Raw genomic sequence first — 25,662 nt, 5'->3', positions numbered from 1 at the left:
GTTAAATACTGTAATATTCTCCTCTCTGGTATTCCACTAACTTGACTCTCTCCTCTACAATCTATTATGAATGCTGCAGCCAGACTCATCCATCCTTCCCACCATTCCTCTTCTGCTGCATCCCTTTGTATTTGTTTTCATTTGCTTCCATTTCAACTTAGAATCAAATTCAAGCTCCTGTGCAAATCCTTCAAATCCCTCCACAGTTTTTGTCTCACTTACCTTTCTGACCTGGTAAAAAAATACTCTCCTAGCTGCTCTCTTTGCTTCTCCAATGATCTACTAATGACTTCCTCACTCATAACCTCATCACACGCACAGCTCCATGACTTTTATAGAGCGGCTCAACTTTCTGTAATGGTCTTCCTCATCCTATTCAGCTTGCTTTCTGCTTTTTTAACCTCCCTAGCTGTCTAATTCCGTCCAAATTTCAATGAAAAAAGCAGTACAATGCGTAATATGTTGGCGCTATATAAATCCTGGTATTATTAATAATAATAATAATAATATTCAGAACATATTTCGGAGGCAGATTTCCTGCCATGTCCACTGATAATTCTTGGAAAGTCAGCTAGGAAACAACAAAATCTACTGGATATCAGGAAAATAACTCTTGAAACACACAACAATGTTTTTGTCTTAAACTGACTGACTGCGAGATATAACTTTTAGATGCCTGTATGTCCTGCTGTCACCTAGACATTACAAGCTCAAAATATTAAAGGAAGAACCTAAAACTTTCAGAAACTTAAAAATTGCTCAGCTAAGAACTATCTGGTATGACTGTACACATCACATAGTTAGTTGTGCATGCTGGCGAAAAAATCTATTGTTTTAATTTGGGCCTGCTCACACCTTATCCTTTAGTGCATTCAATCCAATTGAATGGGGTCATCAAATTTGCAAGACCTTAGAAGAACACAAATCAATTCTAAAATGTCAACCTGTTTAGGTTTCAAGTGGGTATGTGTGCTTTAAATCATCCACTGGTCACTGCATGCCACACTGCCCTCAAAATGCCTTTGGAAAAATAATCTTGGCTTATACTCAGGTCTCACAAATAACTGGTGCTGTGTCCTTATGTAAAGTATGTAACAAACTATTCCTGTCAGATTCATTTTTAAAAAGTTTGTTAAACATTTCACACTTTTTGGAGATTATTTTTTATTGGCATTTGTGTTGATTATGGTTTTGAACATTGACAGTGACTGAGAATTTTTTGCCCTAGGTTTTTTATATGAGTCAAAGTTAGTTCCCTTTACTCTCAGGTATAAACAAGGACCTTGGTTTATATTTAAGCACCTCAGGTACATTTTAACAACCAGGAGCCAAAGAAGATTAGGCCCACATATCTTAGATCCCATTAGTCAGTATGATTGTAAGGATACCATAGTAAATACTTGCTGGCAAACTTTTGTACATGCAGGCACTAGGGACATAGATCTTACAAAAAATGCTAAACAATGGTGTAAACTGAGTGCAACAGGTTGACATTTAGTCTTTACCATGGGTCTGAAATGAACCTGCCCATGCACAGCGAAATTTACATTTAGCCACCAGCACACCTTACTGACATTCAGCTCTGCCTGGCCATGGACAGTAAAGATACATGCCGTGTGTTTCCTAGTGTGGGTTGGCATGCACCCTGGAGATTGGCTGCTCAGACACCCAATGAACAATAGGCAGGGAGAGAGCCCCACTTTTTTGTCATAGGCCAATTGTTTTCATTAACGGAGGTGGAACAGAACAGAATGTAAGATATGTAAAACTGGTGGGGCCACAATTAACATGATCTGGGACCAAAAGGACTGTGCACATTTACAGGTAAATCTAAAAATCTTTTAAAAAAGCCTGTCTCCAAATTGTATCATCAAAATTACAAACAGATGGAGAAAGCATCTTAGCCTATTTTGATAACAGAAATCTGTTTTACCTGATTACATACAAACATTTAAAATGGAGTCCCCAGTACAATTTCAAACTTGCCTGCCAAAAATAGCTTATCGGTTTTCACTAGAGTTAAGATTTTATGTTTTAGTTGCCTACTTTTATAAATACAGATGGAAGTCCTACTATCATGTCCTCTGAATTTATTAACCGTTGAAGATATAAAGCAAGGAGACGGCTTACCCAGCCCCATCCCCCATGAAGGTACAGAAACACACCAAAAGCCCTGGCATTGCCATCACAAAACAGATGATGACTTCCAGTATGTATTTGCACCAAATACAAATAAAAACAAAGGATAGCTATTTAAATTTGTTTGAAACTAGCAAAAAGGTGCCTATGGGCAAGGTGTACAAATACCTTGTCAGTAAATGCAAATATTGCCAGGTTTAGTGCCTTCTATTCCAGCCTGCTTAAAGGTCCTCCACATGACAGTTAGTGGCAGGCTTTTTTGTTTTTTATTTTTTTATGGTATGAGCATGAGTGTCTAAGGCCTTTTTTTTCTCTCCAAAATGCTGTTCCGTAGCTCTCGATTTACATTGCATGTCTATAGCATGTCATAGCTGTACCCAGCATTTTAATTTCTCTTTCCTGTGTTGCCCTGTACACTTTAAAAATAGCAAACCTGGAGCATGTGCTTTCTCCAGCAGGCAGCTTAAAATTTGCTCAAAGCCCACCACTGACATGTTAACATACATACAACAAAACATGAAAGAGTTAGAGCTTAAAGCAAACCTAAACTAAATTTTTTAATTTACATAAAAGGGTAAACAAAGTAAACCTTTATTTATAGAAAAAGTTATTTTTTTTTAGAGGGGGAGGTTTATATCCCCCCTCCTTCTGTTTTTACAGCAGTGATAAAAAGCAAGGCTTTTTACCATGTAGAAGAAATTAGATGTATGAAATTAGTGTAAACAATCTTACATCCATTTCCATGTGGGGCTCTGGGGCACATTGGAACAATGCTAATCTTTGAAATCAACACAATATGAGGGGGTGCTGAGAATTCCCTGGCTTTGCCCTCTTCCAGATGAAATAGAAAAATGAGTGTGGGGGCAAATGACAGCCTAATATCTTAGTATGTAACTGTGCAAATATCAGGTCTTTGCGATTAAAACTGTTTTTTCTTAAAGTGAGAAGCTGTGATGGCAGAGGCACAAGCAAGTTTTACGCCTTTGGAGTTTCAGGCCGTCATTAAGTTTTTGTTTCTCCACAGAAAGTCAGCAAAACACATTCACAATTAGATGTCACAAACACTGGCAGAGAAGTGTCCTTCCAACAGCAATGTCAAACCTGGCCCCTTCGGACTATCATCCGTTTGCGAAATTGAAGAAAACCTTAAGGGGAAACGTTTTGAGAACATTTCTGACGTCAAAGATGCTGCTTAGAGCTGGTTTGCGGCCCAACCCAAGGACTTGAGCTTTCTAGAAAAGCTGCAACTACGCTGTACCAAGTGCATCAGTCTCAGGGGGGAATATGTTGAATAAATGTGTTATTTCATAACTCTGGCTCTCTCTCGTACATTCCCTAGGTGGGTGATCCTATATCAACAGAAGTTGAGAGAAATGTTATTTTAGTGAGGGCTCACACAGAGCCGTTACCCAATATTTCATAGGTCTACCTATTTAATTCAATAAACTTTATGCAGCCATGAACAAATTTGTTAGCATTCCTAAAGCTAATTGAAAAAGTGATTACACGAAAAGCACTTGTAACATGTTTACTTGCATGGCTTTGAATGTTGAGATAAGCAAAGTAAGCAGGTAAGAAGAGAGATAATGTAGAGGTTAACATGCTGCACATTCTACAAAGTCTTGGAGACACTTGTTGGTGTCCAAATTGTCTTAAAAACAATTGTTGATACCCTTAAAAAAAATATTTTAAAAAGCTTTTGTGGGAATGGCAGAAAAAGGTTACACACTAAACATCCAGGTCAAAGTTAACAGGTGTCTGATTGCATCACCTCTTACTTTTTTGAGTGACAATGGGTTTAATAGAAGAAGAACCAAGAGGTCTACATGGTTGAGAATAAACATAAAAAAGCCAGATTAGAATTTTTTAAGATATTTAGACAACAATGCATCTGGGAGAACATCCTTTTCCACAGATGAGTCAAAACTGGAGCTTTTTGGCAAGTCACACCAGAGTTTTGCCCATGGATGAAAAAAAAAAAAAAAACATTTGAAGAAGCAAAGAAAAGATACCCTACCAACTGTGAAACTGCTTAGCATGGGATGGGATGGCTGGAGTCTGGACAGGGAACAATGAATTGTCAAGTCTATCAAGACATTGTGGGAATTGGTGTACTCCTCAGTATCAGAAAGTTTTGTCTCAGTCACATGTCATGGATCTTCCAATAGGATATTTGCCCAAACATATAGCCTGGAAAAAGCACTCTTCACACTTGACACACCTAAAGAAGTTTGTTCAGAAGGTAGGCCAAACTACCCACTGTCAAGTGCAGAACTCCCATTGAGGACTTCAGGGACTGCTTGTTTACAGTCTGATCTTTATTAAAAGGGTAACAAATATTTTTTTTATCAGATTCAAGTTATTTAAGAGTCAACTTTGGGTGTTTTTTTCATAGAAGGGTACCAACAAATTGCATAAGCAAACATTAGAATGATTTACCAGAGCAAAAAAAAACTCAAAGCATGTACTCATACATTATGCTTAATCTTTAAGAAATACAAAGACCTAATGTATGACTTAACCTGCCAGCATCAGCCCTAATGAAATAAATATATCGGGTGGTCTGACCCTTTATCTGACAGCATCAGATGATTTTATTAAAATATACAGAGCATGTGCAGAATGAAAACAAAAAAATCAGCAAGAGGTTATATATTTAAAAGAACACTGCGTTGCATGGGAAGGGGCTAGTATAATAAAAGTGTCAGAAGCCTAGGCAGATGAACATATGATACATAGAATAAATAGGAGCGCAAAGCCGCCCAGGATACCTACGTCACGCATCCTAGGAGGCTCTTGGGTGCTCCTTCTGCGCATGCATCTCATGCATGCACAGTGACATCAGAAAGTATTTTTCCCCCATCTACGTCACCCGATCTAGCACCTGTGTCGGATGATGTAAGAAGAAAAACCCAAAGAAGAGGAAAAGATGGCGGTACCCGGCACACCGCCCTGGGGCGTATGCCGGGACGACACAGGACCCGATGGATACAGTAGAGTGAGTTTAGCAATGGCAGCTCCCATAATCGCTCAGTGATAAGTCCATTTTACCCACACATGCCCTTTAGCGTTATCATTTGGTTTTGACTCAATCCAAGAAGAAAAAAAAGTAGTACAAAGAACACCCCTGCAGACTGTTTTGTTTTAAGTAATATTAGTGCATATATTTACAGAAAGCCATCCTCCAGAAACTGAAGTACCTTAGTTATACCCAACAACAAATGTTATTTTAGATGTCCTAGGTAACACTCATGGCTCCTGTTCCATAAAGAGGGCAATAAAAACAATGGCAAAAGAAACTGGTCTTTGCAGTCTACATTCCACAGGCACAAATCAGGGGTATTAAAATAAGCGATTGGCACCACTGCAGCTTTCCAATCAGCTCCTGTGCATGCTGGATACGCTAAACACTATCATATTTTATAATTTGGCGAAACTCTTCTGTCACTTTGTGGGGAGTCATATTACTGCATGCCAAATTAAGGTCAGAAATGTGAAACCTAACATTTCCTCAACAGCTAATAGGAAAAAACTATGCAATTGAACACAACAAAAATTTCAAATGAAAAGAAAGTTAAAAAAAAGTCTGTAAACATGAAGAAAACCTAAAAGCATTCTTCATTTAAAGGAGAGTTTTCAGTGCATGGTTAGTCCCTGCTTGTATTTAGTGACGTCAAAACACAATTGGTAATTCGGGGTGATCTTGTGCACTGAGGTTCTCAGAAGCTGGTTAGGTACTGTGGGCGGCTGAATCCTGAAACAAAACATTTCATAAAACACACCCCTGCTATTATTGCAGATTTGTCCAGGAGTCTATATGAAGGTGGAATCCATGGCGCTGGTTTCCGGATTACTCCGAGCTCGCGCTTCAAACAGCTGCTTAATTAAAGCTGATTTTTCTTGTTCCAATTGAGTGATGTGGTCACTTTTATCCGACACCTCCTAAACACACCAATACAGATAAATTTAGGTTTACAACAAGCATGCATCATTGTAATGGTTTCAAAATTAAGGTAACGTTTTGACAATACAAAGGATTTGCTGCAAGGACATTTTTAAACTACTGAATAACATGTATCCCCCCACCACACACAGGCACAACTGACCCCATTAATACCTCCTATTTTTCTGTTTTCATTTTCTCTCTTCTATCCATGTATATCTTCCTATCGTATATCACCTGACCCTCAACATACACACCTCTCACTTTAAACCCCATAAGGGGTTTACTTACTATGGGTTGTGCAGAGGAATTAGAAGCCCATACTATCTCCTGTTCTTGGATCTACTACTTTCCTGGCAAATACTGCTGGCATTCTGCCAGCTGCAATCCAGAAGTGCCAAGAATTGAGCACTTTCAGGTTAATTTAAGCTACAGCAGATTGGGAGTTTACCAGTTGCCTCCTGCAGCAATTTAAAGCTAACAGAGGAGACAACCAAACCTGTGGCCAGGCCTGCCCTGTAAGATTTTCCTGGAGAAAAAACAACAGATTCGGAACTTATCTAAAATCTACGGCTACCGAAAAACCACCAGGATGATCCTATGGGAGGGAATTCAGTACGTTTTTTTTGGGAGGAGGTCCTGGAAGTAGCCCCAGAACACACTGGAAGAACATCTTTCAGTTCGCATCTTTCAGTTTGCCTGACAATAGCTTGGAATCCAGTAAGAACAACAACTGGAGTATCTGGCTGGACAATGGGAAATCCAATATCACCCGCACCTCTACAGCTCTATTATGATCAGACTAGAAATATGACAATATAGGAGTCCCATAAATATATTGAAATATTACCTTTGTCAGTAATCGATTCTGCTCCTTTAACATGTTTACAGTTTGCTGTTGTCCAGAAGCGGTAACAGCATTGGTTAGGGGTGAAGAATGGTTACCAGCCTGTCATTGAAAGTTGAAAGATTAATAACTACAAGGTAAATAATGATACTAAATGTTGTCCAGAGATGAAGGCCGTGGTGAAAACCAAACCACTAAATACAAGCATATGTACCAATTTATTTTCTCTTTCACCTGTTGTGCAATAATACAAAAACAATTTCAGAACCATATTGACTGCCAACACAGTCATACTTGTATCACAATATGTAAGTACATTTAAGTTGTAAACATACATTAGCGATCAAACTGGATTTTTTTCATATAAGAAAATGAAGTCTTCAAAAAGGGATTAATATAACCAAGGAAAACCTAGGTATCTGACTATGTATCGACATACTGGGCAATCTCCAATTATGCACAAAAATGGGTAAAAAAAAGAGCAATCAGTCTTGTAGTGGAGAATGCTTGAGTTCTGCAGGAGATAAGAATCAATAAATCAGCCAGTGAAATTGTAGGGGAGCTAGCAATAAAGTAAATTGAGATAGTATGTGCATCATTTTGTGCTGGAATGATTGAATTATGGAGCAAAACCAATAGATGCAAATAAAACTAAATCTTGTGCACATATACAATACAATGATGATGATGGGAGGGATAAAGTTTGATGATTTTTCACAGGTAATCCACACCTAAAGGACTGCACAGTAGTTTTCATTTCAGGGAATAGCAATTAACATACACAGATGTGCTGTTTTAGCTCCCAGAATAGTTAGCTATCTGAGTGAGCTGTCTGCATCTAGCTCACACCACCACAAATAAGCATCACCTTTGTCCAATAAGCAAGAAGGTGAAAAAAATGTATATTTAACTGTGTATTAATCATTTTGGAGATTAGCAATAAAAAGGACTTATAATGAGTCATTATATACAGTGTCATTGCTGACCAGCTTGTAAGGTTGGTGTTTTGATCCTATGCTTTTTCCACCTTATTAAACAAGTACAGAGTACAGCTATTTGACACACAACTTGTGTTGCAGTTATCTGTATGCTTCTTTCAGATATGTGACTACTGAAACCAAAAGATCAGCTTTAAATGCAAGCAATTATTTTTTTTACAATTTAAGCAACGGTAGCTTACAGAATTTCTCAGTGGTAGGTTTGTTTCAAACCAAAACTGCAGTTAGACTAGGTTTGCAACAACATCAGTTTCAGATGCTTCTGAGGTAGATCATTTATTGGCAGATGGATCTGACCACCTATAATACACAACAGAAATGCATACATGGGAAATGTTCCAGCAACTAAAATATTTACTTACAAGCTTGTGAATCACATGAAATTGACCACAATATACAGACAGCCAAAAGGGCAAAGTGATTGCAACCACTAACTGGATAGGCCATTTCCTGGGGCCCTGCCCTATTTTCAGGAGCCAGTCCACTAATCTTTAATTACTTAGTAAACAAAAACACATTGCAAATACAAATATGTATTTTTGCGTATAGTTTTACAGCTTCTACCTCAACAATCTTTCTTTCTCACTTTGGAGAGTTTTTCTTTCACCTTTTATTGTCTCTTTAGGTGTAACTATATAGTCATGCTTGCACCGAGCAGGCTTTTTTTTTTTTTGCAGAAAGTAACTGGCATTGTCCCTTCTACAAAAAGTCATACTTAACTGCCTGATTGCCATCTTCTTGATGTTGGGATATGCCAAATATCCAGGCCATTCCTCTAGACTGAATAAACTTCCCTTTTCCAACAAACGACCTGCTTGGTTTCAGTTTTTTAATTTTAACATCTTTTAACATTTACCTCCCCTTCCAGTATGGAAAGTAAAAAGTCTCCGAATGGAATTAAAATTCTCCAAAAATCAGACACAGATTGTGTTACCTTCGGCACACAGAAAAACATTGAAAGGCTGAATGAGTTGACCGTGAGCTGGAGTGGAGAATCTGCATTTTTCTATATTTAAAGTGTATGTAAAGTCATTACTAAACTAAAAATAAAAAAATTACACTTACCTTTAATCCCGCAGAGGAAGCATCTGAGGTCTTTCTATGTCACCTGATCTCGCACTGCGCAGGTGTGAGATCGGCCGACGTAGCCGCTGTTAAAGGGGGAAAAAAAGAAAAAAAAAAAGAGAGAATCCCACTGCGCATGCAGCCAGAGCCTCCCAGGATGCATGACCTAGGTATCTTGGGAGGCTCTGCAGTCCCATCTGCCGCCGTGATCAAAACTTAAGGGGGCAGTGCTGCGCTTTTTTAGAAGAATGTTGCACTTAAGAAAAAAAACACAACATTTATACTTTATTTAGAAGAGTTGTCTACCCTTCTATGTAAAGTAAAAACGTTGAGTTTAGCTATGCTTTAAAGTTTATATTCTATGCTGCAGAAAATGTCCTTGTTCATTTGTTCTGGTGACCACTGTCACCAAATACTATCTGTAAATATGGCTACCTTACTCTCAGCTTACTCATAGCAGAGGGTGAGATTAGGATACCCAGCATTCTCTGAGATCCCATCAGAAGGACTGTGCCTTTGGCCTTGCCTTGAAGTAGGGGGCAGAAACCACAGGGTTAGGGGGTATGTTTTACTTTTAGTTTAGGGAGGCTCTGCAATAGACTAAACTTTTTAGCAAAAACACTTTAAACATTACACGTTAATACAAGATTATAGCAAACTCACCTTGCAAGGCAACAGGAGGTCATTCAGGCACCGGTTTACTTCCTGCAATCTGGTCAGCAGTTGATTTGGAGTTCCTGGCTGGGCATCACTAAAGAATTCCTGGAAAAAAGACAAAGATGGTGACAAAATATCTCCAATGCTGGAACATTATTCAGCTACAGAGAGGAATTGGTCACATACTTTGGGCCCTGAAGCAACCATGCCCAATAACTGCACTGCATCTGTGGAGAAGCAGCAGTCCCCAAAGAAAGCATGTTAGGAGTACAGAACAACTCCCAACCAATAATCTCCCTAGCATCCCCCAGTGAAGCACAGATCAAAAAATGTCTTATAGATGTCCGACACATATCAGGTATTGGAAAGGCCTCTGTTAATCTATTACTATCTAGCACTATTACTCTAAACATGTAATTGACAAATGAAATTGGGACCCTGGCAGGTAATGATCACTTCATGTGCTGTTTAGGTAACAATAAAAAAATGACAAGGGTTCTATTTTCTCCTTCATCTAAAAAGTAAAATTATAAAAAACTTTTTATGTACCCCAAACATCTGACGGGTGGCAGTAGCTATGCTGAAAGGTATAAATTACTTCCCAGGAGGAATGTATAGTGCAAACGCCATGAAGGACACACTTAAACAGAGAACGGACCGCATGTACTGAATTGCCCTTTTTGGTCACCTACCTTTTTGCCCAGATGCCTTTGTTGCTCTTGCACAGTATGAATCTGTTGGAGGTACCAGTCCCGAGCCTTTTCTACCATCTCCAGACCCTGCAGGAGCAGATCCTTCTCATGTTCCAGCTTCTTCATCCTCTTTAGCTGTAGACACAAACATGTACTCCTTATTGGCGTTTTAATCTATTTTTTGTTATCAAACAGTAGTCACAGGGTGTATCATTTAGCAAAATATCTAAGAAATGATTGTTTCAATAAAACTCATTTTTTTCAGGGCAAAGACTCCAAAATGTTTTTTTATTTTGACTATGTAAGCTTTATTGGGCCAGGACCTCTCCTACTCCTGTATTATTGTTTGTATTTGTCTAATATGCAGGTTTATTATCAGCCGCCCCGATTTATTTTACAGCACTGCACAGTATGTTTGTGTTTTATAAACTAAAGATTAAAATTAATAATACATGTTCTTTTCCAATTCTTTTAAATATCATGGAATAGTAAATAACAGGTGATGCTACTAGTAACCAATAGGTTCTTATTAACAGTGGCTATGTAGGCCTATTCTGGATCTGAGTTGCCACTCTGTCTGCACATGCAAATTTTGGATTGGCTCAGCTTCTTCTTTTCTACTCAGCAAAAACTATCTCTAAAAGCCTTAAATACATATTTCCCATCTCATGCCACTGTTAATCAAAATCCTGAAGCCACCCCACTTGTATCCTGAAGCAACCCCACTTGTAGGCTGAACTAAGCTGCAGATGTATGCATATTTCTCCACTTTTTGGCCGCCACACAATTGTGCAATGCAGACATAAAGAGGCAGGGGGTTGTGTGACTTCAATTGGGGGGATCAAAAAAAAGCATCTACAAAGATGTAAAGGCCTAGAAATATCATTTTACCGTTATTTGAAGCTATTAATTCACTTTGGAAATGACCAGATTGGTTTTCATATTGCAGAAAATAGGTAATAAATTATGAAAGTCACACAACTAGTTTTCTAGTCACCAATTCAGACCTTTCTCTGCCAAACTTTAGCCAAATTATTTCCACTTTTTGGAGTACATGCCTCCCTCAGTCAGCATTCTTAACATATGTGGTAAAGTAAATGAATTTCCACATGCATGCATGGGAGTTATATTAATCCAGCCTGGCCAATCATTTGTTCAAACATTACAAACCCAGGGATAGGACCAGGTAGAGATGTAAGGCAAGTGTAGTTTTGCTTTAACATAACTGAATTTCCAATTTTTAAAGAAACCTAGCAGACACCAACAAATTTTAAATTGAGATTCAGCTTGTACAGACAGCTTGGTATACTGTTTGTTGTTGGAATCCTTATTTTGCAAATGGCCCTAACTCTCAATCTGCCAAGTTCTTTCACAGCTAGCCATGGCCCAATCTGCTTATAGCTCGTTTTCAGCAGCATAATAAACTGCCTGGCTCTTGATATGAGGGATCAAATGAAAGCTAAACTTTATTGCTACTGCCCACCCCCAACTGTAGAAAACAGCTGGACAATCCTCACATCTCTAGCCTCCTCTCTCCATAAATGTGAAAATCCAGCATGGCACATAATTTTATGAGTTTGTAAATTACAATACAAGGGGGAGCTGAAAAGTTCCTGGCTTTGCCCCCTTCCAGATAAAATAGAAAAATGAGTGTATGGACATATGACAGCCTAATATCTTAGTATGTAACTCTGCAAATATCAGGTCCTTGCGATTCTTAAAACTGTTTTTTCTTTTAGTGAGAAGCTGGAATGGCAGAGGCACATGCAAGTTTCACGTCATTGGAGTTATGGGCCGTCATAAAGCTTTTGTTTCTCCAGGGAAAGACAGCAAAGGACAATCACACTGAGATGTCACATGACTGGGCATTTCTCCGTTGAGGATGAGCCCCGCAGTTGGCGCCCCCCCAACCTCAACTGACCCGGAAACCTGCTATGCTGTCCATGAGCTGATTATTGAGGACCGGCGAATATCCGCAAAAAATAGCCCATATACGTGACGTCTAACAGGAGCGTGTTGGGTTTGTTATCACCACTATCCTAGACATGCGCAGGCTTTCAGCAAAGTGGATGCCCAAATGTTTGAAGAGTGATCAGAAGAAGGAACGAGTTGAAGCATCCAAAGCTGTTTTTGAAGCTGCACAGGACTTTTTGGCTAGGTTAGTGACTGAGGATAAAACCTGGCTCCGCATCTATGATCCTGAAACCAAGGAACTGTAGAAGGAATGGCGCCACAGCGTGTCCCCGCGGCCGAAGAAGTTCTGAACCCAGAAATCGGCCGTTAAAGGCCTCTAGTATCACCGGACAGTATTATGCTAACCTCCTGGACCAGCTAAAGGAGGCAATTAAGACGAAACACCGTGGAAAGTTGACCAAAGTGATCCTTGTTTTGCAGGACAATGTACCTGCACACACGTCCAACGTTGTGGCTGCAAAATTGAATACCCTGGGTTTCCAATTGGTCCAACATCCCCCCTACTCACCTGACCTGGCCCCTTCAGAGTATTATCTGTTCCCCGAATTTGAAGAAACACCTTAAGGGGCAATGTTTTGAGATGCTGCTGAAAGCTGGTTTGCAGCCCAACCAAAGGACTTTTATTTGAAGGGTCTAGAAAAGCTGCAACTACGCTGTACCAAGTGTATCAGTCTCAGGGGGGAATATGTTGAATAAATGTGTGAAAGTTGTAGAGATAGATAGTCTGTGCTCTCTCTCAGCAAAACCCTATTATACGTTAGGAATTCAATGTCACGAATAAACATGGATTAACATATCATTGCATGTATCCTGGGTAGCTTTATCACTCAAACTCCTGCTAAGGGGCTGATCAGGGACAATTTTCTAAATACCAGATTGTTAGAGGGATGATAAAAGGGAGTCCAGAAATGCAGACAGGAGATTGGAATTAAAAATTCAGCATTCCCTATTCATGTGTGAGGAATGTAGACCCAAGTCATTGACCCAACAACACTATGTGACCCCTCTGCTATTTGTTTTTTCTTCCTGCTCTTCTTAGGGATGCCATCAATCAGGATTTTGTGATGCGCATGGATGAGTGCATTAGTCATTAGCATGCAAAGAGACCACTGAAAGGCAAATCAAGCTACTTGCTTATGCACCATTCTGGTCCAATACTTCCTCTCTAGAGGTCAGGGCTTGGCAGACAACATATAATGAAAATCTAATTTATTGAGTAGAAAAAGACAAACAGAAGCCTTCACAGATTTTTTTTTCCAGGTTAACAATATACACTATAGGGATTTCAGCAAGCATGTTAGAACTTACCTACTTTTGTTCTATAGATATAGGTAAAAACTATTAAATGGACATTTAATGGAGCACAGAATGGGTCAAATTACTGGCAATGTTTATACCAGTAGTCAGTCAGTGGAAGAGAACATGAAATTCAGCTTTAACATTTGGAAGGACAAAAACATACTAGCCTATTTTGGTAAATCTGAGCAGTCATAGTATATTGGACTCAGAAATACTTATTCCTAAAAAGTATTCCAAACTCACCATGCCGTAGTCCACTCCATTGGTAATAGTGTGCCGTCTATGCTCTCCTCTGGTTTGCTGGTGGCGGCATTGCTCCATCATGCCTTGACTGCTGCTTTCACTGTTGGTTCTACACATACTCTTCACCTCTTCTTCTGCTGGGGACACATAGGAACACATATTAAACAACTGTGCAGGTATCGCAAAACCAAGATCATCCAGTGGAATGTTAATTGCACACAATGGCTTTGGGGTACTCACTAAAAGGTCCACAAAGAAATACCAGCAGGCAGTGCAGTTTTTAGGTTTGATAAACCTAATAGGTTAAACTTAAAGGGAACTTGTCATAGTACAGTGCATCTGATTCAAAGGTGCCAGTGCCACAGCTATCATTCCTAATCTGGCTTCTCTACCTGGCATGTCTAACATAGCACAGGCAGACACATGACATACTCCACTGCCTCCTACTTTGACTACAGCTGCCAATAATAGCTGAAAATATACGGTCACATGGGGGAAAGAAACATGGATTTACCCTGTGCCAGGTCTGACTACAAAAAATTAGAGCTTACACATGACTTCCTTTCTTTGCTTGAAAAGGCTAACTGGGATAAGAGAAAACAGAAGAGTATTCTGTGCAGTTAAATAAACCTGATGTTGTACCCTGAACGCAAGTTCAAAACAAACAGACCATTCATTTCTCTAGATTTTAAGTGACTGACATTTAGTCTCCCTTGTGAGCACATCCAAAAGACCTGAGACTGCATACAGGCACTGACATCTTCATGTCATGCCAGCTACCCAGCAAACCTAAAGCTATAGCTCCAATGGGACCATTGTATTCCAATTTGTTCATCTACACACAGCTACATAAAGTTTACACAGGGAGGTGAGGGGCTAAGTCAGCACAGATAGACACTGTTAACCCAGAGACGTCCAGTTGTTGCTCAAAGCAATCCTTTGAGATCTGGTTCAGGGCGACAGTAGGGAAGAGCTCCAAATTGCACTATTGCAGAGCAGCTTGGGGTGGTAAGGTTTTGCCAACACACATGGAAGAAATAATTTTATCCCAAACCCCTGGAACAAAAGCTCCTAAGCAGTGCAATTCTTTTCCTGATGCCCCAGCGGACATGTATTATTAAAAAACTCCAACCAATAATCCAAAGTATCATATAGATGTATTTGCTGGGTAAACAAAAAATATTCTTGTCTCAGAGCAATTCTCTGAGCCTCCTTCACATAGTAAAACCAAAGCATTACGAGAACATTTCTAGTGCTTTGTACATACCACACCCAAACATATAGAATGCTTCAATACCTAACATCAACTGGATTTTTTGTGTTTTTTAGCATTTGCGGCTTATTATTTTACTGTCCCTGTCAGTATCAATATATGCTTCTCCATATGCACTGGCATACAGTGGATCTAACCCTTAATCAGATATGTAGTTTGCTAAAACACAGTGCACCATATAAAATTGTCATGTTTTTGCTTTTAAAAAATGTCTTGCATTTTACTGTTGTGCATCCTCCGCAGCCACTTTATGTGCACACACTGTCACTTCAGCATTGACTGAACATCATTACTCAATAATAGTTTGTCATCTATTGTAATGATCAGCAAACAAATGTACAATGTGCAGGGGAGTGATGGATATCCAGACAGGATATCAATTAGGACACAGTTGGCACCTCAAAAGGATGCCCAGATATGAATTTAATAGGTTTCTTAATGTATTCTCGAATAAACTGCAAACATTCTGAAACACATTAAATCTTTATTGATCTTTTATTGAATGCAGTCAGAGTTTTATTCGGGTATCAAGTTCACTCTTTTGTAGGACACATACACTACACTAATGCAACTTTAATATGCAGAGGAGAGTACAGCCTTAAAATGAAATGAGGAAGAATGTAAATAAAGCAAAGGATAGTATATTCAGGAGAAGTTTAAAGCATTAAACCTATGCTTAGCCCTGCATGAATAAGCACAAGGTAATTTTAAAGGAAAAATAAATTGGCAAGATAACACGGCTGAACAGTTCTACAGAATTTAGGTAATTAAACTAGACTGGTCATGTAAATGGGCCTTTTTACTAGTTTTGAAAAAGTGTACATTATATGTGACCCTTTAACCTGTTTACTGGCATGTTTGGTACATTTTGATGTGATTGAAAGAACTATGCAAACAAGGCACCAAAAACCTCCAATACACACCCCCCAGTTTGTCACTCTGCGCTTCAGGGTCAGTGCAAGACTAAATAGGATAGGGCATGTGCAGACCAGAATGGTTTTCATTTAAGCAGATCACCATATACATCAATTATGAAGTATGAATGACAGACTGAAACAGACTGACAGGCTTTGCATTCTGCAAGATGTTTTTGCACCTCATGCAATGCAGATTATACACAGAAGATTCCTGTATTCTGCTTATAAAGTGTTTGGCATAAGGTTGTGTTTGATTGCAAAAGGCAGCACTTAGACATGTACCTACAGGAAAGTTGGTATCCACTTATCAAAATTAGCCAAATCACCTTGCATCACTTTATATGAGTTTAACTTCCATGAAGATAGAGTACTGCTGGTGGTTATATGAAATTTTGTGTTAAAGCAAGGTTTACTGTGTTACCATGAAATTCTATCAGTCTCAAAACAGCAAGCAGCGTGGTCACCAACTCTAGCTGAGTTCCTACCTACCTACAGATCTATGTAGCAATGTAGAAAGTGTATCTTCACCAAGACACAACCCTTTCCTGGTTAACAGTGTACAGTTACAGTTACAAACCAAAATTGGGCACTTTTCCCTATGTACACGGCATGTGCCCATGTGCACCTTTCCCTTTGTACAGTGCACATGCCGATCATTTGTATGTTTCAAAAGGATCACAACAGCTACCATTGTTGCATCTATCCACAACTCATGCTGATACAACTAAATGTTTTGCAGCTTGCTTTTAACCTAACCCACTACAGGATGGACATCTAAATCTGGATGACCAGTTTGACACTCCTAGAACTGCACCAGTTTTTCTCTGTTTGCTGGATTATTCAGCTCCAACCTGTTTAAATGTGAATGATCCTGATCCGAATTTGAACTAGTCCTGGCAAAGTCCCACCTGTCAATCTACTAATGTGGGCAGGGCCTAGCTAGTTTATAACAACTGCCAATATTTACTTTGCAGATGAGATAAGTCTTTGTCACGGAGCCAGGCAAAGGCCAAAAGGACAGGAGGGATAGGTGTGGGGAATTGCATGAACAGCTCAGAGTAAACATTCCAGCTGGAAAAGCTGGAATGTTTATTATTGAACACAGGGAAACAAAGAATCTGCACAGAACAACAAAAACCACCCCATCCTCCTATACACAATCATAGGAGATAATATAATACAAAGTATTATTAATTTACCCTTACAACATTGGCCTTTTGAGACAAACTGTCATGACTAAGTTTTCCATGACGGGTCAACTTCGGTTTCTGGGCAATTTAGAAATTTATGACCATTAGGTGTTTATGACAGGCCATTCATCCAAAGAGCACCTGAATCCTGCATCCTGAATGTGATGGCACTGAACACACCACAACTTTTGCAGACCCCAGGACTGTGTCCACATTTCCAGCATGGAGGATGTTTCCTGCAACCAATTGGTAATTATTGCTTACATTTAATTTGTTGCAGTGGATGTGTAGATCAATAAAATGACCATGTATATATTCCATGGGAAGGGAGAGATTTGAGGTACAAGTTAGATATACATCCCTTGTCCATAAAGACCCCTAAACGTGACTATCAGAGTTATAATGAGAACAATGTTGCTCACCTTTCTTTTGAAAAATGCATGAGAAAGTGATATAGCAAGAAGGAAACTAAATCAACAGTGGTGTCACCACCCTGGCTAAGCAGAAAACACATTTTGCATTTGTGTATTTTTAATGCCTAACTCCAGGCCAAGACTTTTAATAAAAAAATAAATGGTTTAAATTGGGGTATGGGAGTTGTATTTTAAGTACTGCTAGCACTGTGGCCTCTTTCTGTCTTTGTTAAGGCCTTCTGTAATCCTCCAAAAATCAGGACTCAATCCTAGACTTATACGCATTGCTTAGTGGTATCAATTTCAAAGTGCGAGTATGCTAAAAGGAGATAAAAAGGCAAGGAGTAAACATGTGAGCTGCTGTTACTAAACTGTCTAATCAAAAAGCAGAGGTAGGTCCTTGACCAAGCTGGACTGCCTAATCACAGTCGAAAAGTGTGTTCGGAGAACTCGCTATGCCAATGTTTTTAAACCAGGGTTCCTCCAGAGGTTGCTTGGGGTTTCCTGAGCAATTTGTACCTCTCAAGTCAGTTAAAGTAATACCAATGTTCTTTTTGGTTATTTGAAGGGTGACATTCTTCCCACTAACCCCACACCAATATACAGTGAGCTGTGGATATAGTAAATATATTACCTAAAGACCTGAAAGCTATTGCAAGAGCTTCCCCCATGTTAAAAAAAAAAAAAAAAAAAAAGAAATGCGGTTATGTGCTGCCTAGGCTGCAAATATTTGGCAGTTCACCTAAGTATTTGAACAGATGCTGGCCCAGTGTTTTTCTTTAACTTTTTAGCTTTTTTTCTTTCTTTCTTGTAAAAAAAAAATTAAAGATAAAATGGAAATAAAAAATCAGCTGCTTTTTGCAATATTCAGCTTCATTTTTAGAAACTTCCCCATGTGTACCTTTTTTCTCTGCCACTAAATATCTTCATTCTACTCTGAGACCAAATCACCCTGGACCTGTCCCAGCCAGTGACAGGGCAGTGAAAAGAGAAGCAACACAACAATTAAATTAAATTTAAATAGTTGGTGGCAATCTAAAAAAAGCACTAGGTTCTTCTGGAGCCCCTGCTTGTTAATATTTTTACTTTTTGGCTTCTCGCATCCCATAACAGTCATGAATTAAGAAGAATAACCAGACACCTATTTCTGTAGAAGCAGAAGGCAAAGTTCTGTTCTGCTCATAAATTCACATGTGGAAACCTGCAGCTAAGCTATATCCCTTTACTCCCATAATTCATTTGTTTCCCCATTAGATTAAATCGTATTGTACCTTCCCCCCTAAATTCCAGGCACACCCAGCAAATACATTCAATCTGACATATCTGGGGAAATGTGTCGACAATGCACTGGGCTAGAGGCTCTGTCTACACTCCGCAATTCATTCTCTCAACATTAAAAGGAGAATCTGGTAGGGTGGCTGCGTGCAGGATCATTGTCTGGTTTTGGGATATTCTAACCCATCTGTCCAGCACGCCAGACTTGGTGATTGAATGGCTATCAAAAAAAAAAAAAATGTACAGGCAGGTTCCTAATTGTTGAAGGGACAGCCTTCCCTATAATGTACATGCATGCACAGGTCAATGGGCATAGCTGGCTGGCCAATAGGAACCTGGATGGGATAGATGCTGGAAACGTAGTGACAGGAGAATAGTTTAATAGCCAAATAGTGAATAAAAGGGGACTCTGTCACTATGCTCATTCAGCTGGAAAAATACCAGGCCTAAGCATTGCAATGCAAGAGCAGGCCCCATGGCCAGAAGTACCTGGTATTTTTCAGCAGCTGTGGTGGAGAAAGGATTAGTTGGTGCAGTGCTGTCAAAACAACTGTAATTAAGCAGGATGGATAGGCTTTAAATGGAGACCCTTTCATATACATACATTTACAGTTGACCGTTTCTTTACTTTTTCTACTGCTCCACTAGTCTGTCAAAGCCCTTGGAAACACCCAGCCTGGATATGAGGGTAGATTGACCTTGCCCACTTTCTACCTAGATTCAGTTTCAAGGGGGAATCAAGTGGCCAATCTCCAAGCCTAAATATCAGAAAGCAGAACAAGCTTACACCAGTTTTTGACCCAAGGATACCAGAAAAACAAAATGGAATGGTGTGTGGAAAAGGGAAACATTGTCGGTGATGGTGGAAACTTTCAAAAAACCTGTCGCTTTAACCTCAATAAACAAACTGACAGATTCCCCCTTAACCCAGAAACTACTGGATTATCATCCCATAACTGAGCTAGAAAAATCCAGTTTTTAGGGTGCTGAAAAACTGTACATTGCTTAAGAGCATTGGTCGGGGTCTGCAAATTTTTTGGAATACTAGGCCATTTCAGGAGGTCAAGAAAGCACACCAGGCCAGAAGAAACAAGGTGTCCAAGGAAAGGTTTTTTATTTAAAAATACAGTACGATCAATGGGAAACATGATGTTGTATGTTGTTGGAGACAGATACGTCATTAGGGTGATTGTCAGTGAGCTGAGAGAGAAGCTTGTTCTTTCAAAACTTAATCTTGGAGAACAGCTGCTCGGACGAATAAGTGCTGCCAAACAATGAGATCACACGCTTGGCACAGACTAACAACATTGGAAACTGAGCACGTGGCAGCTGACGGTAGAAGTCAATAAGAGTAGTGCAAGAAGTAAACTTGGACAAGAGAACGTGCAAACCCTGCAGCTCAATCAACTCCAATTGCACATCAGAGGGGTCGTCGTCATAGTAAAAGTCAAAAGGAATGCTGATGATCTTGAACTCTTGCGAATAAGAACGCACATCAGTGAAGCGCAAAGAGAAAACATTCTGCAGGCTTGACAGCACACTGATGCATTCTTCTGTGTCAATGAGGGCTGCATCACACTGGGCGAGGTGCAGGAAATGGACATAGTTGCCCTTATACAGCAGTTTCTCCCATAGAATCAGCTTTGCTTCGAATGCCCGCACAGGGGCTTCCATGTTTGTGATGAGCATGTCATGTCCTTGAAGCTTCAGGTTAAGTTCGTTAAGGTGAGAGCTGATATCAGTGAGGAAGCTGAACTGACAGAGCCAAACCTCGTCAGGGAAATTTTGAAAGCCCTTGAGGCCCCTCTCACGGAGGAAGGAAACGATCTTGTGGCGGAGGGCGAAGACGAGCTTCAAGACATTGCCACGACTGAGCCAGCGAACTTCAATGTGGTAAAGCAGATTGCCGTAATCAGCCTTTACAGCTTCGCACATGTGCTTGAAGATTCAGTGGTTGAGAGGACGAGCAAGCACTGCGTTCACTAACTTCACCACAAAGGACATAATGTCCTTCATGTCAACTGCTTGGGCACACAAATAATCCTGGTGGACAATGCACAGTGCACCTTGCGTATCACCTGCGCACAGCCCAAAGAGCAGCAGTGGTTGATGAGCAGCTGCAAAAGTCCCTTGGTAGACCCAACCATGGCAGGTGCACCGTCAGTAGTTACCAAGACGAGCTTCAACAGGTCGAAACCACTCAAAGCAGGTAGAAGGGCATTGAGGACATCTTGGCCAGTTGTCATTCCATTCATCGGGATGAGGCTGAGAAACTCCTTGACTACCTCCAGGTCTTGCGTGATGCCATGCACAAAGATGGCCAGCTGCCCAGTGTCTTTGATATCACGGCTCTCGTCCAAGGTGATGGAGAATATATTGGGAGTTTTGAACTTCGTAAACATCAGAGACCAAGTTCTCCAAGCCTCGAGTCACAGTGCGGGCAAGACAGCGGAATTGACTTGAAAGCGTTGTGTTGCTCGGGACAAATGACGTCAACAGCAGCAAGTATACAATCCATTACAAAGTCTGCATCAGTGAAGGGATGCATTTTCTTCGCAATCAACAGACACTTCATAGGAGGCACGAGTGCGACGCTCAGTAGCCTCAGAAGCTTTGGAGGCCTGCTTCTTGAAGAGGGATGACTGTTGATCCAACCGACGAGCAGCGTCTTCTGCTCATCCGCTGTGTAGCCTCTGTACGTGTGCGCGTGCTTGGAATTGAAATGGCCCTTGAGATTTTACCAATTGAAAGTGCTGTTGGTGTCATTGCACACTAAACACAGGGCTTTGTTGCCGCGTTGGATGAACAATAATTTGTCAGTTCATTCGGGGTTGAAGACACGACGTGGGAGGTCAACCTTCCAGAGACTGGTAGCTGCGCATTGCTTCTGCCTTTTAGGCATAGTAATTGGGGTTACTGTGCGGGAACTCAATGATATCGCAGGAACTCACGATAACACAACAATTCAATTAGGCCAGATCCAACAATAAATAACTAGGGAGGTGTTAGGCCGGACTGGAATACTGGCTAGGGCATATCCGGCCTAAAGGCCGGAGTTTGCCTACCTCTGCATAAGAGGGAACACAGAGCATTCCTACCAGACAGTTGGAAGCTGACTGCTCCACATTAGGCACTATAGCCCCTGTTACTTTAGACACTTTAATGAATGAGGTCCATAGATTCTGGGCTACTGTGTATTGATCAACCATCTGTCCTGTATGACAGACTTGGTGGTTGAATGGCTATTCAGATTACCCATGAAAAGCTGCAAAACAACATGCAGATATGCAGTCTAATGACAGACAAGAGCTGACAGGTAGTGAGCATCCACCAAAACATTTTCTTGGCTTGGCTGGGGAGATATTAGGCTATGTACATGTCAGATTATAATCACCTGAGAAGAATGGGCGTGCTTGTCCCGGGCGAGAATATGACATGTGTACAGCGGTCACCTGACGTTCCTGGGTCTGGATGGATACATGAACAACTGATGGTTCATCAACCATGATGAACCAAGTCAAAGGAGTACAGAACTGTGGGGTGTTGATCACTCGGTCTGGACTCTTTATAGAACAAAATGTGAACTGTGTGTACAAAGCTTGTTCATCTGTCACTAGAAACGATCATGAAAGATCATGTAGTTTACATCTACAAATAATTCACATGTGTATGCTGCCTTAAAAGTACTTTGAGATTTTTATTGCAGTCTGTGTCTCATTTAGGGATATCCATTCTCACTTTCTGCCTAGGATCTGACACTCATACAGCAAATAAAGGTATATTAGAACAACACAACTACCATTAAATGACAGGAGAAACCTCCCTATTAGGACACTAACTCAACTAACAATTCTTACTGAATATCACAATCCACAGGGCAATGAAAGGCTCATTCACAGAGTGCTGTTCTGACTATAGATGGATCATGGATAAATCATCTGACTACCAGGTACATATGTGAGGCTCTATATATTTTCCATATGGAGAAATTTGCACTTCGACTAAAAATGAATGTAAATCACCCCAAAGAATCCACCAGGCTGAATCACTCATGGTGGCTCAGAAGCCCTATGGCTGGTCATCATTTTTCATTAGCCAGTTTCTGAATATGATTCCTGATTATGTTAAGATAGGTCAAGATTCTTTTGTTTTTATTATACTGATCTAGTGTCTGTTTGGACTTTAGGATTTGTCAGTAATAGATGAAGAACTAACTCAAAGTACCTAAACCACAAAAAAGGCTGCTGGAGCTTTAAATTCGTCCCCAGCCTCCTGGATCATTGCAAGAGAGGCATGGATCTGCTGCACCCAATTGTGTTATTAAATCCAAACCTATCCCAATAACCTTCTTAGGCTTTTATATCCATAACATCCAGCAAACACGCCAACTAGCTTCCTAATTTGAAACTGTCACCAAAACATTTGTTTCAAAATTGTCACAGGGATCAAGGAAAAAAAAAAAATCGGAGATCATATTAAACACCTCAGAGACTTCAAGACATAAAGAGGAGGGATCTCAGGTGAACCCCCAAATAAAGGTTCAGGTTATCCTATTGTTTAATTAATTCTACGAAGATGGAATTATGCACATGATCTACTTTGTGACCTAAACTTTTTGAAGTCATCATTTTGAACAGTTGGATCACTTTTCTTATTTATACCCTCAAACTTATAAATTTCCAATACTCAGAAATACCACTTTATCAGCAAATCTGAATTTATTTTCTGTATCTCCCACATCCAGGCTGCTGCCACAACACTGATGAAATTAACCCCCAAAGGTCACAAGTTTTCTGTATTAAACTGAACACTAATTTGAAAAAGTTTGATGCCCTATTCTCACCTGCACTATTATACCCTTCACTATCCAAAACCCAAAAGACATTAAAAAAAGAATAATTTCAGTTTTCAGTCAATTTTCAGTGCTACACCCTGCTGGTGCTGTAGTGGGCCCCCCTAAGTTTTGATTTGCAGTGTTATTTAATTTGTCAGTCTTACAGTCTGCAGCCTTTCTCAAATAATCACTTCCTGAAGTGTATTGGTTTTTGCACCCAAGGGAGTTCATAGTCCCTGCTGCGAGTCTCTTTCCATTGTGGCACATATCCATACCCATTTTTCCCCTTAGGGTTAAAGTGACACCATGAGTTACATACTGGGTAAATGTGAACCCAGATGCCACTGACCAGTATCATTGGTGGGGGAGATTGACATGACTACACTATGAATTAATGAGGTCCAAATGCTGGATGTATCTACCACTGCAGGATACAAACAGTACTATGACAAATGATCAATGAAATGGATAATACAGGGCTGATTCTGGGGAGGTGGAATGGACAGTTTGCCCAGGCCCCCACCTTTTTCAAAGCCCCAGAGGGCAGAATGGCAGTGTACTGGTATGTTGTGCTGTACCCACACTATTTTTTATGCAATCCACTCTACTTTTTTGCACCCCTCACACTGAACAGCCCATCCCAGCAGTTTGATGCCCTTCTTGTACCCACCCCACCATACTCATCACCCCTCCATAAGACAAGGGGAACCAAGCCTGGACCCCCAAGTTACCTAGTCTGGGTCTTTCTACCTCTCCCCTGCAGGCTGGACCGTCGCCCCCAGTTGGGATCTTGTCCGTGATGCGTCCGAGGTTATTGCCATTGACGAAGCGGACCCCCAAGGGCTGGGGCTTGGAGGTGTACCCCACTTTCCCAAGGACTTTGGCTGGATCTCGGGGTGCCCCCATATGGCAGTTTTCTCTGTTCTGGGAGTTGAGCATTGAAGTCCGGAGCCCGAACACAAAGCGATCGAAGGTGAGGTAGCCATCAGGCGGTGCCACTTTCCTTAAGCAGTGCAGCACCCCAGGGGGCAACTCTCGGGTGTCCGTCCCCCTCCAGCGGGTTTCGATCTCATGGATATGTATGTAGCCCCTGCGCTCATCGTCCAGAATATCGAAGAGGGTGCGCAGGCTGTGTAGGAATGCTCGGGGTAAGCCCTGGGTGCTGCTTGACACCTCCATTAGCACCGAATTCCGATGGAACGTTCAAACTCTTCGAGAACACTGAAAGTAAAAGACCCGACTGTGACGTCACCCGCTGCAACTCCAGCTCGCTGCTAATTGGCTAAGTCTCACCTCTGCTCGCTGGAGATTGGACCGCACGCAGAATGTTTTTAGTTTGATTTTAGAACACAGAAGGGACTTGTGTGCAGCGTGAGCAGAGATCAATGTGTTCACCTCTGCTGGCTCGACGATACACACATCGGTCTGTCCTCATATATCAAATGTATTAGACTTTAGATCTGTGCACACCAGTGATTCCCTGCCCATCTAATGATACCCATACACACTGAAGGGTTATATGATGACCTATCAAAAAACCCAGGATCATTCAACCATTGGCTTGTGTATCATATTTAACAATCACTAACAACATGAAAAAGATATATATCATGTGTCTGTTGAATCTGATGACGTCATACGGCGAAATATCTCTATGAATGCAAAGAGGGCAAAAAAACACGACGTTGTGACATTTTACGATTTTAGTTGAGATATTTTGCACGTTATTGAATAATCAATTTACCTGAAGAAGTCAACGGTGAATCGATTGTCAGTCCAATAATCTAATTATTTCCTACTGAACAGTATTACTTGTCATTAGATGTTCATTCACTGTTTATAGGAAGCTTTAGGTCATGTTTACACTATTGTTTTTTTTTTGCAAGTAGTATTACCCCTGAAC

General features: G+C 40.5%; 1 protein-coding gene across 3 annotated transcripts; it reads right to left on the bottom strand.

Annotated features, from left to right (window-relative positions):
* Positions 1–4,438: 4,438 nt before the first annotated feature.
* Positions 4,439–25,122, bottom strand: SAPCD2 (suppressor APC domain containing 2). 3 transcript variants are annotated; one of them, XR_011923316.1, is made up of 7 exons: positions 24,491–25,122; positions 13,858–13,994; positions 10,342–10,476; positions 9,656–9,754; positions 8,110–8,227; positions 6,933–7,031; positions 6,057–6,081 (listed from the first exon to the last, which is right to left on the bottom strand). XR_011923316.1 is itself a non-coding variant. In XM_072430079.1 (6 exons), exons 1-6 carry the CDS (start codon positions 24,936–24,938, stop codon positions 5,953–5,955), a joined length of 1,044 nt encoding a protein of 347 aa, XP_072286180.1. In that variant the 5' UTR covers positions 24,939–25,115; the 3' UTR covers positions 4,439–5,952. The 3 variants fall into 3 exon arrangements, 2 of the variants coding, with proteins under 2 accessions (XP_072286180.1, XP_072286179.1); XM_072430079.1 differs by lacking the exon at positions 8,110–8,227 and having other exon boundaries at positions 4,439–6,081; positions 13,858–13,991; positions 24,491–25,115; XM_072430078.1 differs by lacking the exon at positions 8,110–8,227 and having other exon boundaries at positions 4,439–6,081; positions 24,491–25,107.
* Positions 25,123–25,662: the final 540 nt, after the last annotated feature.

Source organism: Pyxicephalus adspersus, chromosome Z (assembly GCF_032062135.1).
Source record: "Pyxicephalus adspersus chromosome Z, UCB_Pads_2.0, whole genome shotgun sequence".
NCBI classification, from domain to species: Eukaryota; Metazoa; Chordata; class Amphibia; order Anura; family Pyxicephalidae; genus Pyxicephalus; species Pyxicephalus adspersus.
This window is presented reverse-complemented; position numbering and strand designations above follow the sequence as displayed.

Excerpts from the sequence above, each read along its gene's own strand:
- SAPCD2 (XM_072430078.1), bottom strand. The coding sequence starts at position 24,938 with ATGGAGGTGTCAAGCAGCACCCAGGGCTTACCCCGAGCATTCCTACAC. Across the intron at positions 13,995-24,490 it reads GGTAGAAAGACCCAGACTAG|CAGAAGAAGAGGTGAAGAGT; the intron begins GTAACTTGGGGG and ends ATGTGTCCCCAG. Across the intron at positions 6,082-6,932 it reads AGAATCGATTACTGACAAAG|GAGGTGTCGGATAAAAGTGA; the intron begins GTAATATTTCAA and ends TGGTGTGTTTAG.